The 11889-nt window shown below is 44.5% G+C and overlaps 1 protein-coding gene across 1 annotated transcript in view; it reads right to left on the bottom strand.

Moving 5' to 3' along the window:
* The window catches only part of LOC147345629 (ATP-binding cassette sub-family A member 17-like), a 107753-nt gene that overhangs the window by 43036 nt on the left and 52828 nt on the right, over positions 1 to 11889 (bottom strand). Inside the window, exons 14-16 of the mRNA XM_086376388.1 lie at positions 5311 to 5466; positions 5017 to 5227; positions 1213 to 1363 (exon numbers count right to left, since the gene is read on the bottom strand). Coding sequence (XP_086232514.1) covers positions 1213 to 1363; positions 5017 to 5227; positions 5311 to 5466 — 518 coding nt within the window. The remainder of the gene's footprint in view (positions 1 to 1212; positions 1364 to 5016; positions 5228 to 5310; positions 5467 to 11889) is intronic.

Here is an 11889-nt window from a genome sequence, read left to right on the forward strand (position 1 = left end):
TAAGATTCCTATCCAAAAGAAACATGAGGACTGAGGAGAGGGAGAGAGGGACATGTTGGGAATGAGTCTGAGGTCTGAAATAATTACAAGGCTGACCCTGGCTCCCACCCCACATCGAAAATCCACTTATAACTTTATAGTTCAGTTCAGTTCAGTTCAGTTGCTCAGTTGTGTCCGACTCTTTGATACCCCATGAATCACAGCACGCCAGGCCTCCCTGTCCATCACAAACTCCCAGAGTTCACTCAGACTCACGTCCATCGAGTCAGTGATGCCATCCAGCCATCTCATCCTCTGTTGTCCCCTTCTCCTCCTGCCCCCAATCCCTCCCAGCATCAGAGTCTTTTCCAATGAGTCAACTCTTCACATGAGGTGGCCACAGTACTGGAGTTTCAGTCCAAATGTTCTGCATCTACAGACTTAACCAAACGAGGGGTAGTGCAGTACCATAGTAACCTATTTATTGAAAAATCCAGGTATAAGTGGACTCACATAGTTCAAACCTGTGTCGTTCAAGGGTCAACTGTAATATAAAGGAAAATCAAGTACAGTTTTCATCTGAGCCCAGTTACTTGGGTGCCTGTAATTAGAGTTCACACAGTCAAGGGCCCCTCTGATGCCATCATAATTTTATTTTAATCTGAAAGCAGCTGGGAGCCATCAGGGGTTTTTAAGGAGGGAGGGAACATGATCACAAGGCTTCCCTGGTGGCTCAGATGGTAAAGAACCCTCCTGCCAATGAAGGAGATGCAGGTTCGATCCCTGGGTCAGGAAGATCCCCTGCAGAAGGAAATGGCAAACCACTCCAGTATTCTTCCCTGGGAAATCCCATGGACAGAGGAGCCTGGCGGGCTACAGTCCATGGGGCTGCAAAAGAGTCAGATGTGACTTAGTGACTAAACAACAACAGAGTCCTATATTTTCAAGTGCACTCTGGCTGGAGTGTGGTGTCTTTCTGCTGCTGCTGCTGCTGCTAAGTTGCTTCAGTCGTGTCCGATTCTGTGTGACCCCATAGACGGCAGCCTACCAGGCTTCCCCGTCCCTGGGATTCTCCAGGCAAGAACACTGGAGTGGGTTGCCATTGCCTTCTATCAAAGGCCTAGAAATCCAAACCATTACAGAATTGAGAGCCCTTGGTGAGGACAGGGACAGGAGAGATGACTGAACACTGAGCACATGCAAAAAATGACTCCAGCCCTCTCAGGTCCATACCTGTGTGCGCTCTCTTTAGGAAGGATAAATGTTAGCTCTTCTCCAATGCTAGACTGGAAAACTGCATTTGGTATGTGCTGGTAAACCAGAAGAGAAATCTTCTCTGTGTCACAATGTGGTTTTCTTACCAGAGTTATATAATATCCTGCACCTGAAACATTTAAAAGATCATGAAATGGTTTTTCTCTTTTTAGTTACCCTTAGTGTTCTATAGCCTAGAACATGACAGCTCCATAGGCTAGACAAGCTGGAGAGCTGTGGTGAATTTGCCTTGGAAGGTCTATAACACTATTCTTGAGTCTCTCCTTTGACTCCATAGTTGGGAGGTGATAACAGCATTTAGCGATACTAGGAAAAATAAAAGGAGGGCTGCATTAAAGGCAACACTCTGCTTAAGGGATAACTAATGTGGAGAAGTGAAAATTGAGCAGAGAGAGACCTTGAACATTAAGGTTAAGAACAAAAGTATCTCTTTCATAATTAAATTATGTTTTGAGAATACATACCCTATGGTATTCTAAATATTCTTTCAGAAGCTACTAGTAACACTTGTTACTACATTGCTGGCACTGTGGTCACTCAACAAACATTCACTGAGCTCTTGTGACCTGACAGGTACTTTTCTAGATACTGAGCATATAGCAGCAGATCAAACAGTCAAAAATCCCTATCATCACTCAAGGAGCTTTCATTACAGGAACGTGAGACATATGATAAGGTAAATAAGTAAATCAAGACCGTATTAGTGATAAGTGCTAAGGCAAAAGATGAACAGGAAGGGGATACAGAGTATTGGGGATCATGACTTTGAAGCTGGGGAAGGCCTTACTGAGAATGTGACATCTCTGAAAGGACTAAAGACCTGAGGAAGAGGAGGCGGCATGGTGATATGTGGGCTGGGATGCAGGAGGAGGCCCATGTCCTGGATCAGAAAGGGGGCCCTGAGGCGGGAGCAGAAGAATATCAGGAGAAATGGCTGGGGAAGCAGGACCAGGCTAAGCAAGGTGTTTGAGCAGCTCCCAGGACCCTGCCTTCTCCTTTCACAAAGTGGGATGGGGAGTCATCGGTGGACTGAGCAGCAGAGTGGCACACTCCTTCTGACAAGCGGGCCAGAGGCCAGCTGTGGGCTGGAAGCAACTTCAATGATCCAGGTAGGGAGACAGTACGCTGGGCCAGGGTGTGAGGAAGGCAGGGCCACGGGGATTGGCAGATGGATCAGATACGGGCTATGAGAGACATAGAGGATCAGGGAGCCCCGAGATTCTGGCCACGCTGCTAAAAGGATGGCGCTGCCTTTACTGTGGGTGAGCTGGTGTGCTGGTCAAGAGCTGGAGTTCAGCTGTGCCATCAGCCGTGGACAGTCGAACAGATACGTTCACTGTCTAGGGGTGTGCAGAGTAAGCAGTTAGACACACAAGTCTGGAGTTCAGCTGAGAGGTCCTGCAGAGACATTTTTCAGCACAGATACGTATAAGTCAGGACACTGAATGAGACCACCAAGTCAGTGAGCAGGGGAAAAAATAGTGACGCGACCTGGGCACTTCCAAGCCTAGAAGGAGAAGTGATGCACAGGAGCAGTCAGAGACACTAGAGGGAAACCCAGACGGCTGGGGGCCAGGAAAAGAGGGGGATGTCTGTGACGGGATGTCCAGCAGGAGTGCGCCCCGCTGTGGAGAGAACAACTCGCCCTATGCAGGCATTAGCTCCCTCTTTGAGGAACAAGGTCTCTTAATCTTCATTTTAATAAAAGAAAATAATAGAATGGGAAAGACTAGAGATCTCTTCAAGAAAATTAGAGATATCAACGGAATATCTCATCCAAAGATTGACACAATAAAGGACAGAAACGGTACAGACCTAACAAAAGCAGAAGATATTGAGAAGAGGTGTCAAGAATACACAAAAGAACTGTACAAAAAAGATCTTCAAGGCCCAGATAACCACAATGGTGTGATCACTTACCCAGAGCCAGATACCCTGGAATGTGAAGTCAAGTGGGACTTAGGAAGCATCACAAGGAATAAAGCTAGTGGAGGTGATGGAATTACAGCTGAGCTATTTCAATGCCTAAAAGATGATGTTGTGGAAGTGCTGCACTTAATATGCCAAGAAGTTTGGAAAACTCAGCAGTGGCCACAGGACTGGAAAAGGTCAGTTTTCATTCCAATCCCAAAGAAAGGCAATGCCAAAGAATGCTCAAACTACTGCACAATTGCACTCATCTCACACACTGCAAAGTAATGCTCAAAATTATCCAAGTGAGGCTTCAACAGTACGTGAACCATGAACTTCCAGATGTTCAAGCTGGATTTAGAAAAGGCAGAGGAACCAGAGATCAAATTGCCAACATCCATTGGATCATTGAAAAAGCAAGAGAGTTCCAGAAAAACATCTACTTCTGCTTTATTGATTATGCCAAAGTCTTCGACTGTGTAGATCTCAACAAACTGTGGAAAATTCTTCAAGAGGGGGGAATACCAGACCACCTGACATGCCCCCTGCGAAATCTGTATGCAGGTCAAGAAGCAACAGTTAGAACTGGACATGGAAAAAGAGACTGGTTCCAAATTGGAAAAGGAGTACATCAAGGCTGTATATGGTCGCTCTGTTTACTTAACTTATATTCAGAGTACATCATGCGAAATGCTGGGCTGGGTGAAGCACAAGCTGGAATCATGATTGCCAGAAGAAATATCAATAACCTCAGATAAGTAGATGATGACACCCTTATGGCAGAAAGTGAAGACGACCTAAAGAGCCTCTTGATAAAAGTGAAAGAGGAGAGTGAAAAAGCTGGCTTAAAACTCAACATTCAGAAAACTAAGATCATGGCATCTGGTCCCATCACTTAATGGCAAACAGATGGGGAAACAATGCAAACAGTGAGAGACTTTATTTTCTTGGGCTCCAAAATCACTGCAGATGGTGACCACAGCCATGAAATTAAAAGATGCTTGCTCCTTAGAAGAAAAGCTATGACCAACTTACACAGCATATTAAAAGCAGAGACATTACTTTTCCAACAAAGGTCTGTCTAGTCAAAACTATAGTTTTCCTGTGGTCATGTATGGATGTGAGAGTTGGACTATAAAGAAATCTGAGAGCTGAAGAATTGCTGCTTTTGAACTGTGGTGTTGGAGAAGACTCTTGAGAGTCCCTTGGACTTCAAGGAGATCCAACCAGTCCATCCTAAGGGAAATCAGTCCTGAATATTCATTGGAAGGACTGATGCTGAAACTGAAGCTCCAATACTTTGGCCACCTGATGCAAAGAGCTGACTCATTTGAAAAGACCCTGATGCTGGGAAAGATTGAAGGTGGGAGAAGGGGATGACAGAGGATGAGATGGTTGGATGGCATCACTGACTCGATGGATGTGAGTTTGAGTAACCTCCAGGAGATAGTGATGGACAGAGAAGCCTGGCGTGCTGTGGTCCATTGGGTCGCAAAGAGTAGGACACAACTGAGCAACTGAACTGAACTGAAACTAAGGCTACAAAACGATGAACTAACTTTGTAACAAGGATGAAGAAGGAGTAAACTACCAGCATGGAGCTCAGGCACAGGTCTTCTGACTCCAAGTCTCAGAGATTCTTTCCACTCTCCTTGTCATTCTCACAGCCCCTCTGCCTGGGCCTCGGGTCTCCACCCACAGGGAGCAGACAGGCCATCTAGAGAAGGCCGCTCCCCACCTGACCTCAGGGGCCCTCGGGGAACATGACCAGTGGGCACTTTCTCCCGCACCTGGACCAGCCACGCGACCCCATGTGGAATGGACTTTCGGCTGCCCGCCGGCCCCGCTCACCGTATTTCTCCTTGAGGAACAGCGACGACCCGCAGCACTGCAGCTCCCCCTTGGCCATGATGGCGATGCGGTCCCCCAGCAAGTCAGCCTCGTCCATGAAGTGGGTAGTCAGCAGGATGGTGCGGTCGCTCTTGTGCTGCTGCAGAAGGTCCCAGATGGCCCTCCTGGAGATGGCGTCCACGCCCGAGGTGGGCTCGTCCAGCATCAGCACCTGGAGGGCGGAGGGGCAGCCCCGTGAGGACGGCAGAGCCCCGGCCTGGGCTTCAGGCTGCGCCGCAGGCCCCCCGGGCCTACCTTGGAGCCCGCGATGAGGGCAATGCCGATGGAGAGCTTGCGCCGCATCCCGCCGCTCAGAAACCTGCTCCGGGAATCCCGCTTCTCCTCCAGCCCGAGCACGTGCAGCATGCGTTTGACCTCCTCAGGGCACTTCTGACGCGGCAAGCCTTTCAGCTGAAACGGCAGGGATGGAGATCCGGCCAGGGCTTCCAACGGGGCCAGGGAGCGCCCAACAAGCATTTTGCTTGTAGAGCAGTAACCCCTTATCTCCCTTATCTGAGATTTTTCTTTCCACAGTTTTAGTTACCCACTACCCACAGTGAACCATGGTCTGAAAACATTAAATAAAAAATTAACAGAAATAAACTTCTAAGTTTTAAATTGTGCACACCATTCTGAGTGTCTTGAACTCTGAAATCATGTGCCACGCTGCTCTGTCCTGCTCAGGATCCCTACCCATTGACATCGTCTGCTTTTGACATCCAACCATCAACACTTTCATGACCTGATGATCCAGGATCACCTGGAGCCTGGATCCTACTTTTGATGAATCATCAGAAGGTCAACAGCCTAAAGCTGTGTCACAATGCCTGAAATCCTTCACCTCACTTCATCTCATCACATGGGCATCTTACCATCTGAAATCACAAGAACGGTGCGTGCGTGCTAAGTAGCTTCAGTCGTGTCCAACTTTGCAACTACACGGACTGTAGCCACCAGGCTCCTCTGTCCATGGGATTCTCCAGGCAAGAATACTGGAGTGGGTTGCCATGTCCTCCTCCAGGGGTTCTTCCTGACACAGGGATCAGACCCATGTCTCTTGTATCTCCTGCATTGGCAGGTGGATTCTTTACCACAGTGCCATCTTTAAGTACAGTACAATAAAATATTGTGAGAGGGAGAGATCACATTCACGTAACTTTTATTACAGCCCGTCAGGCTCCTCTGTCCATGGAATCCTCCAGGCAAGAATACTGCAGTTGGTGGCCATCTGCTTCTCCAGGGAATCTTCTTGACATAGGGATTGAACCTGGGTCTCCTGCATTGCAGGCAGATTCTCTACCATCTGAGCCATCAGGGAAGCTCCTTTATTATAGTATATTGTTATAATTGTTCTATTTTATTGATTGTTGTTAATGTCTTGCTGTGCTTAATTTATAAATTAAACTTTGTCATAGGTTGCATGTACAGGAAAAAAACAGAGGACATATAGACTTTGGAACTATCTGAGATTTCAGGCATCCACTGGTGGTCTTGGAGCAAATCCCCCACAAATAAGGGGGGTATTATATATACATAAACTACACATGAGAAAGATACACAGTAAACTTACTACCTTCAGGGAAAGGGATACAAGGCTTTTGCATCTTTTTTTTCCACAAGCTGTGAGGCGTGTGGGATCTTAGTTCCCTGACCAGGGATTGAACCTGGGCACTCGGTAGTGAAAGGGCAGAGTCTTAACCACTTGACTGCCAGGGAAGACCTGGCTTTTTCATCTTGAACCATCTAAAAAAATGACTTATTAATACTAAGTTCAGTTCAGTTCAGTTCAGTCGCTCAGTCGTGCCCGACTCTTTGCAACCCCATGAATCGCAGCACGCCAGGCCTCCCTGTCCATCACAAACTCCCGGAGTTCACTCAGACTCACGTCCATCGAGTCAGTGATGCCATCCAGCCATCTCATCCTCTGTCGTCCCCTTCTCCTCCTGCCCCCAATCCCTCCCAAGATCAGAGTCTTTTCCAATGAGTCAACCCTTCTCATGAGGTGGCCAAAGTATTGTAGTTTCAGCTTTAGCATCAGTCCTTCCAAAGAACACCCAGGGCTGATTTCCTTTAGAATGGACTGGTTGGATCCCCTTGCAGTCCAAGGAACTCTCAAGAGTCTTCTCCAACACCACAATTCAAAAGCATCAGTTCTTCGGTGCTCAGCTTTCTTCACAGTCCAACTCTCATATCCATACATGACCACAGGAAAAACCATAGCCTTGACTAGACGGACTTTTGTTGGCAAAGTAATGTTTCTGCTTTTCAATATGCTATCTAGGTTGGTCATAACTTTCCTTCCAAGGAGTAAGCGTCTTTTAATTTCATGGCTGCAATCACCATCTGTAGTGATTTTGGAGCCCAAAAAATTAAGTCTGACACTGTTTCCACTGTTTCCCCATCTATTTCCCATGAAGTGATGGGACCAGATGCCATGATCTTAGTTTTCTGAATGTTGAGCTTTAAGCCAACTTTTTCCACTCTCCTCTTTTACTTTCATCAAGAGGCTTTTTAGTTCTTCTTCACTTTATGCCATAAGGGTGGTGTCATCTACATATCTGAGGTTATTGATATTTCTCCCGGCAGTCTTGATTCCAGCTTGTGCTTCTTCCAGCCCAGCTACTACAGCATATTAAAAGGGTTATACACCATGACCAAGTGGGATTTATTCCAGGAATGCAAGAAAGGTTCAATATATTAAGAATCATTGTATGTATTAAATAATAAAGAATCTGCCTGGTGTCTGTCCCCAGTTACTGGGAGGAGCCTCTAAATCCTTGGAGGGATGGTATGTCTTTGTTACTCCTGGTAGTACCTGAGTACTACCTCAGGTACTGAGTACACCTGCTACTGAAGTGTTCAAGATCCTGGCTGGTCATATCAGAAAGATCAACCATGTAGTTTGAGAGTTGGGGCTTTGAGCCAGGTTATCAATCTGATCTCCCGATCTGCCAGGAGGGAGAGACTGCAGATTAAGTTTAGTCATGAGGTTCATGATTCACTCATGAACCTATGTAATGAAAATCCAATAAAAACTAGACACTTAAATGGAACAAAATAGAAAGCCCAGAGATAAATCCACGCACCTATGGACACCTTATCTTTGACAAAGGAGGCAAGAATATACAATGGAGAAAAGACAATCTCTTTAACAAGTGGTGCTGGGAAAACTGGTCAACCACTTGTAAAAGAATGAAGCTAGAATACTTTCTAACAACATTCACAAAAATAAACTCAAAATGGATTAAAGATCTAAACGTAAGACCAGAAACTATAAAACTCCTTGAGGAGAACATGGGCAAAACACTCTCTGACATACATCAAAGCAGGATCCTGTATGACCCACCTCCCAGAATATTGGAAATAAAACCAAAATAAACAAACGGGACCTAATTAAATTTAAAAGCTTCTGCACAACAAAGGAAACTATAAGCAAGGTGAAAAGACAGCCTTCAGAATGGGAGAAAATAACAACAAATGAAGCAACTGACAAACAACTAATCTCAAAAATATACAAGCAACTCCTACAGCTCAATTCCAGAAAAATAAATGATCCAATCAAAAAATGGGCCAAAGAACTAAACAGACATTTCTCCAAAGAAGACATACAGATGGCTAACAAACACATGAAAAGATGCTCAACATCACTCATTATCAGAGAAATGCAAATCAAAACCACTATGAGGTACCATTTCACGCCAGTCAGAATGGCTGCGATCCAAAAGTCTACAGGCAAAAAATGCTGGAGAGGGTGTGGAGAAAAGGGAACCCTCTTACACTGTTGGTGGGAATGCAAACTAGTACAGCCACTATGGAGAACAGTGTGGAGATTCCTTAAAAAACTGGAAATAGAACTGCCATATGACCCAGCAATCCCACTTCTGGGCATACACACTGAGGAAACCAGAATTGAAAGAGACACGTGTACCCCACTGTTCATAGCAGCACTGTTTATAATAGCCAGGACATGGAAGCAACCTAGATGTCCATCAGCAGATGAATGGATAAGAAAGCTGTGGTACATATACACCATGGAGTATTACTCAGCCATTAAAAAGAATACATTTGAATCAGTTCTAATGAGGTGGATGAAACTGGAGCCGATTATACAGAGTGAAGTAAGCCAGAAAGAAAAACACCAATACAGTATGCTGCTGCTACTGCTAAGTCACCTCAGTCGTGTTCGACTCTGTGCGACTTCATAGACGGCAGCCCACCAGGCTCCCCTGTCCCTGGGATTCTCCAGGCAAGAACACTGGAGTGGGTTGCCATTTCCTTCTCCAATGCATGAAAGTGAAAAGTGAAAGTGAAGTCGCTCAGTCGTGTCTGACTCTTAGCGACCCCATGGACTACAGCCTACCAGGCTCCTCCGTCCATGGATTTTCCAGGCAAGAGTACCGGAGTGGGGTGACATTGCCTTCTCTGCCAATACAGTATACTAACACACATATATGGAATTTAGAAAGATGGTAACGATAACCCTGTATACAAGACAGCAAAAGAGACACTGATGTATAGAACAGTCTTTTGGACTCTGTGGGACAGGGAGTGGGGGATGATTTGGGAGAATGGCACTGAAACATGTATAACATCATATGTGAAACGAGTTGCCAGTCCAGGTTCGATGCACAATACTGGATGCTTGGGGCTGGTGCACTGGGACAACCCAGAGGGATGGTACGGGGAGGGAGAAGGGTGGAGGGTTCAGGATGGGGAACACGTGTATACCTGTGGCGGATTCATGTTGATATATGGCAAAACCAATACAATATTGTAAAGTTAAAAAAAAAAAAAACTAGACACTTAGGTGAAACTTAGGTGAGCTACCCTCTATACAGTGATGCGCCAAGAGGGGACACATTCTTAAGACATGGAAGCTTTTCATTTGGGACCCTCCCAGACATCACCCTGCATGTCTCTTCTTTTACTGGTACTGATTTATGTATCCTTTATAATATATACATATAATATATACTATAATCCTGAGTTCTGTGAGTCCTTCTAGCGAATTAATGAAGCTGAGGAGTCAGTGGGAACTCCTAACTTTGTAGGCAGGTTGTGGGCAGTGCTCTGTTGGGAGCCCAGGCTCGCGGCTGTTTTCTGACACGACCGCAGTCTGTGGGGCACTGTGCCTGTAGCGTGTGAAGCGTGCACTGGCTCCATCCTTAGTGTCAAACTGCACTGCATTGATGCAGCATATTAGAAGAATAAAGAGTCCAAGGGGCAAGCTGACCCTAGAGTTTACAGGGAAATGAAAGTGACCTGGAACAGGCAAAACAATCTTGAAAACAAACAAAAAAGAGTTGGAGGGCTCACATTCTTTGATTTCCAAACTTACTACAGGGACTTCCCTGGTGGTCTAGTGGCAGAAAGCCCCATGCTCCCAATGCAGGGGCCCAGGCTTGATCAGGGGACTAGATCCCAATGCCTCAACTAAGAACTGGCACAGCCAAATAAATAAATAAATATTCTTTTAAACTTCCTACAAAGCTATACTAACTAAGACATTGTGGTATTGGCATAAGGATAGATGCATAGACCAATGAAATAGAAGTGAGAGTCTAGGAATAATCCCATGTATCTACGGTCAGTTGATTTCTGACAAAGGTGCCAAGACTATTCAATGGGGAAATAATGGTCATTTCAACAAATGGTGCTGGACAATTGAATATTCACATGCAAAAGAATGAATCTGACCTCTATCTCACACCATCTAAAAATTAGCTCAAAATGTATCAAAGACCTAATGTATAATTATGTAAGAACTAATGTACGAAACTCTCAGAAGGAAACAGGTGTAAATCCCAGGCAATGCTTTTTAAAATATGACATCAAGAACATAACAACTAAAGAAAATACAGAGACACTGAATTTCATCAGAATTCAAAACTTTTGTGCATCAAAGGACATTATCAACAAAGGGGAAAGAGAATGCACAGAACTGGGAGAAAGTTTTTTGCAAATCATATACTTGATAAGGATCTACCATCTAGAATACACAAAACTACAAAGAGATAAGCAACCCAACTGAAAAATGGGCAAAGGCTTTAGTAGACATTTCTCCAAATAAATAAATAAATGGCCAATAAGCAAATGAAAAGATGCTTAATATCATTACAGTCATTGGGGAAATGCAAATCAAACCCACCATGAGATACCAATTTATGGCACCTAGAATGGAAGTACCTCAGAAAGTTTTTTAAAAAGTTAAACACAGAGGTAGAGCTTATGACCCTTGAATTTCACTACTAGGTATATACTTCAAAGAACTGAAACTAGGTGAAACTGAAACTTCAAAGAACTAAAACTTAAACAAAAACTTGAACATTAGAATTCATGGTATTATTCACGTGGCCGAAAGGTACAACCCAGGAGTCCATCAACTGATGAATGGATAACCAAGATATGGCATACAATTCCAAACAAGGTAACATTATTCAGCCATTGAAAGGAGTGAAGTATTGATACATGCTGAAATATGGATAATTCTTGAACACATTAAGTGAAAGAAACCAGACACAGACGGTCACATTTTGTGTGATTCCACTCATATGAACTACTCAGAATAGTCAAATCTACAGTGACAGACAGCAGATTAGTGATTTCCAGGGGCTGGGGGGAAGGAAGAATGGGGAGTGACCATTGATGGATCCAGGTTTGTTTTCAGGGAGATGAAAATGTTCTGTAGTTAGAGAGTGCTGTGAATGTAGTTTTTAAAACTACTGAATTTTATATTGCAAATAAGCAAAATGGTGAATTTTATGATATGTGAATTTCATCAATAAAGTAAATAATTAGACTAAAACAATACTTTCTAGAAACTCTTTAATTCAA

This window comes from Bos grunniens, chromosome 25 (genome assembly GCF_055505025.1).
Source record: "Bos grunniens cultivar Pamir isolate PY7600 chromosome 25, Bosgru_T2T1.0, whole genome shotgun sequence".
Taxonomy (NCBI): Eukaryota; Metazoa; Chordata; class Mammalia; order Artiodactyla; family Bovidae; genus Bos; species Bos grunniens.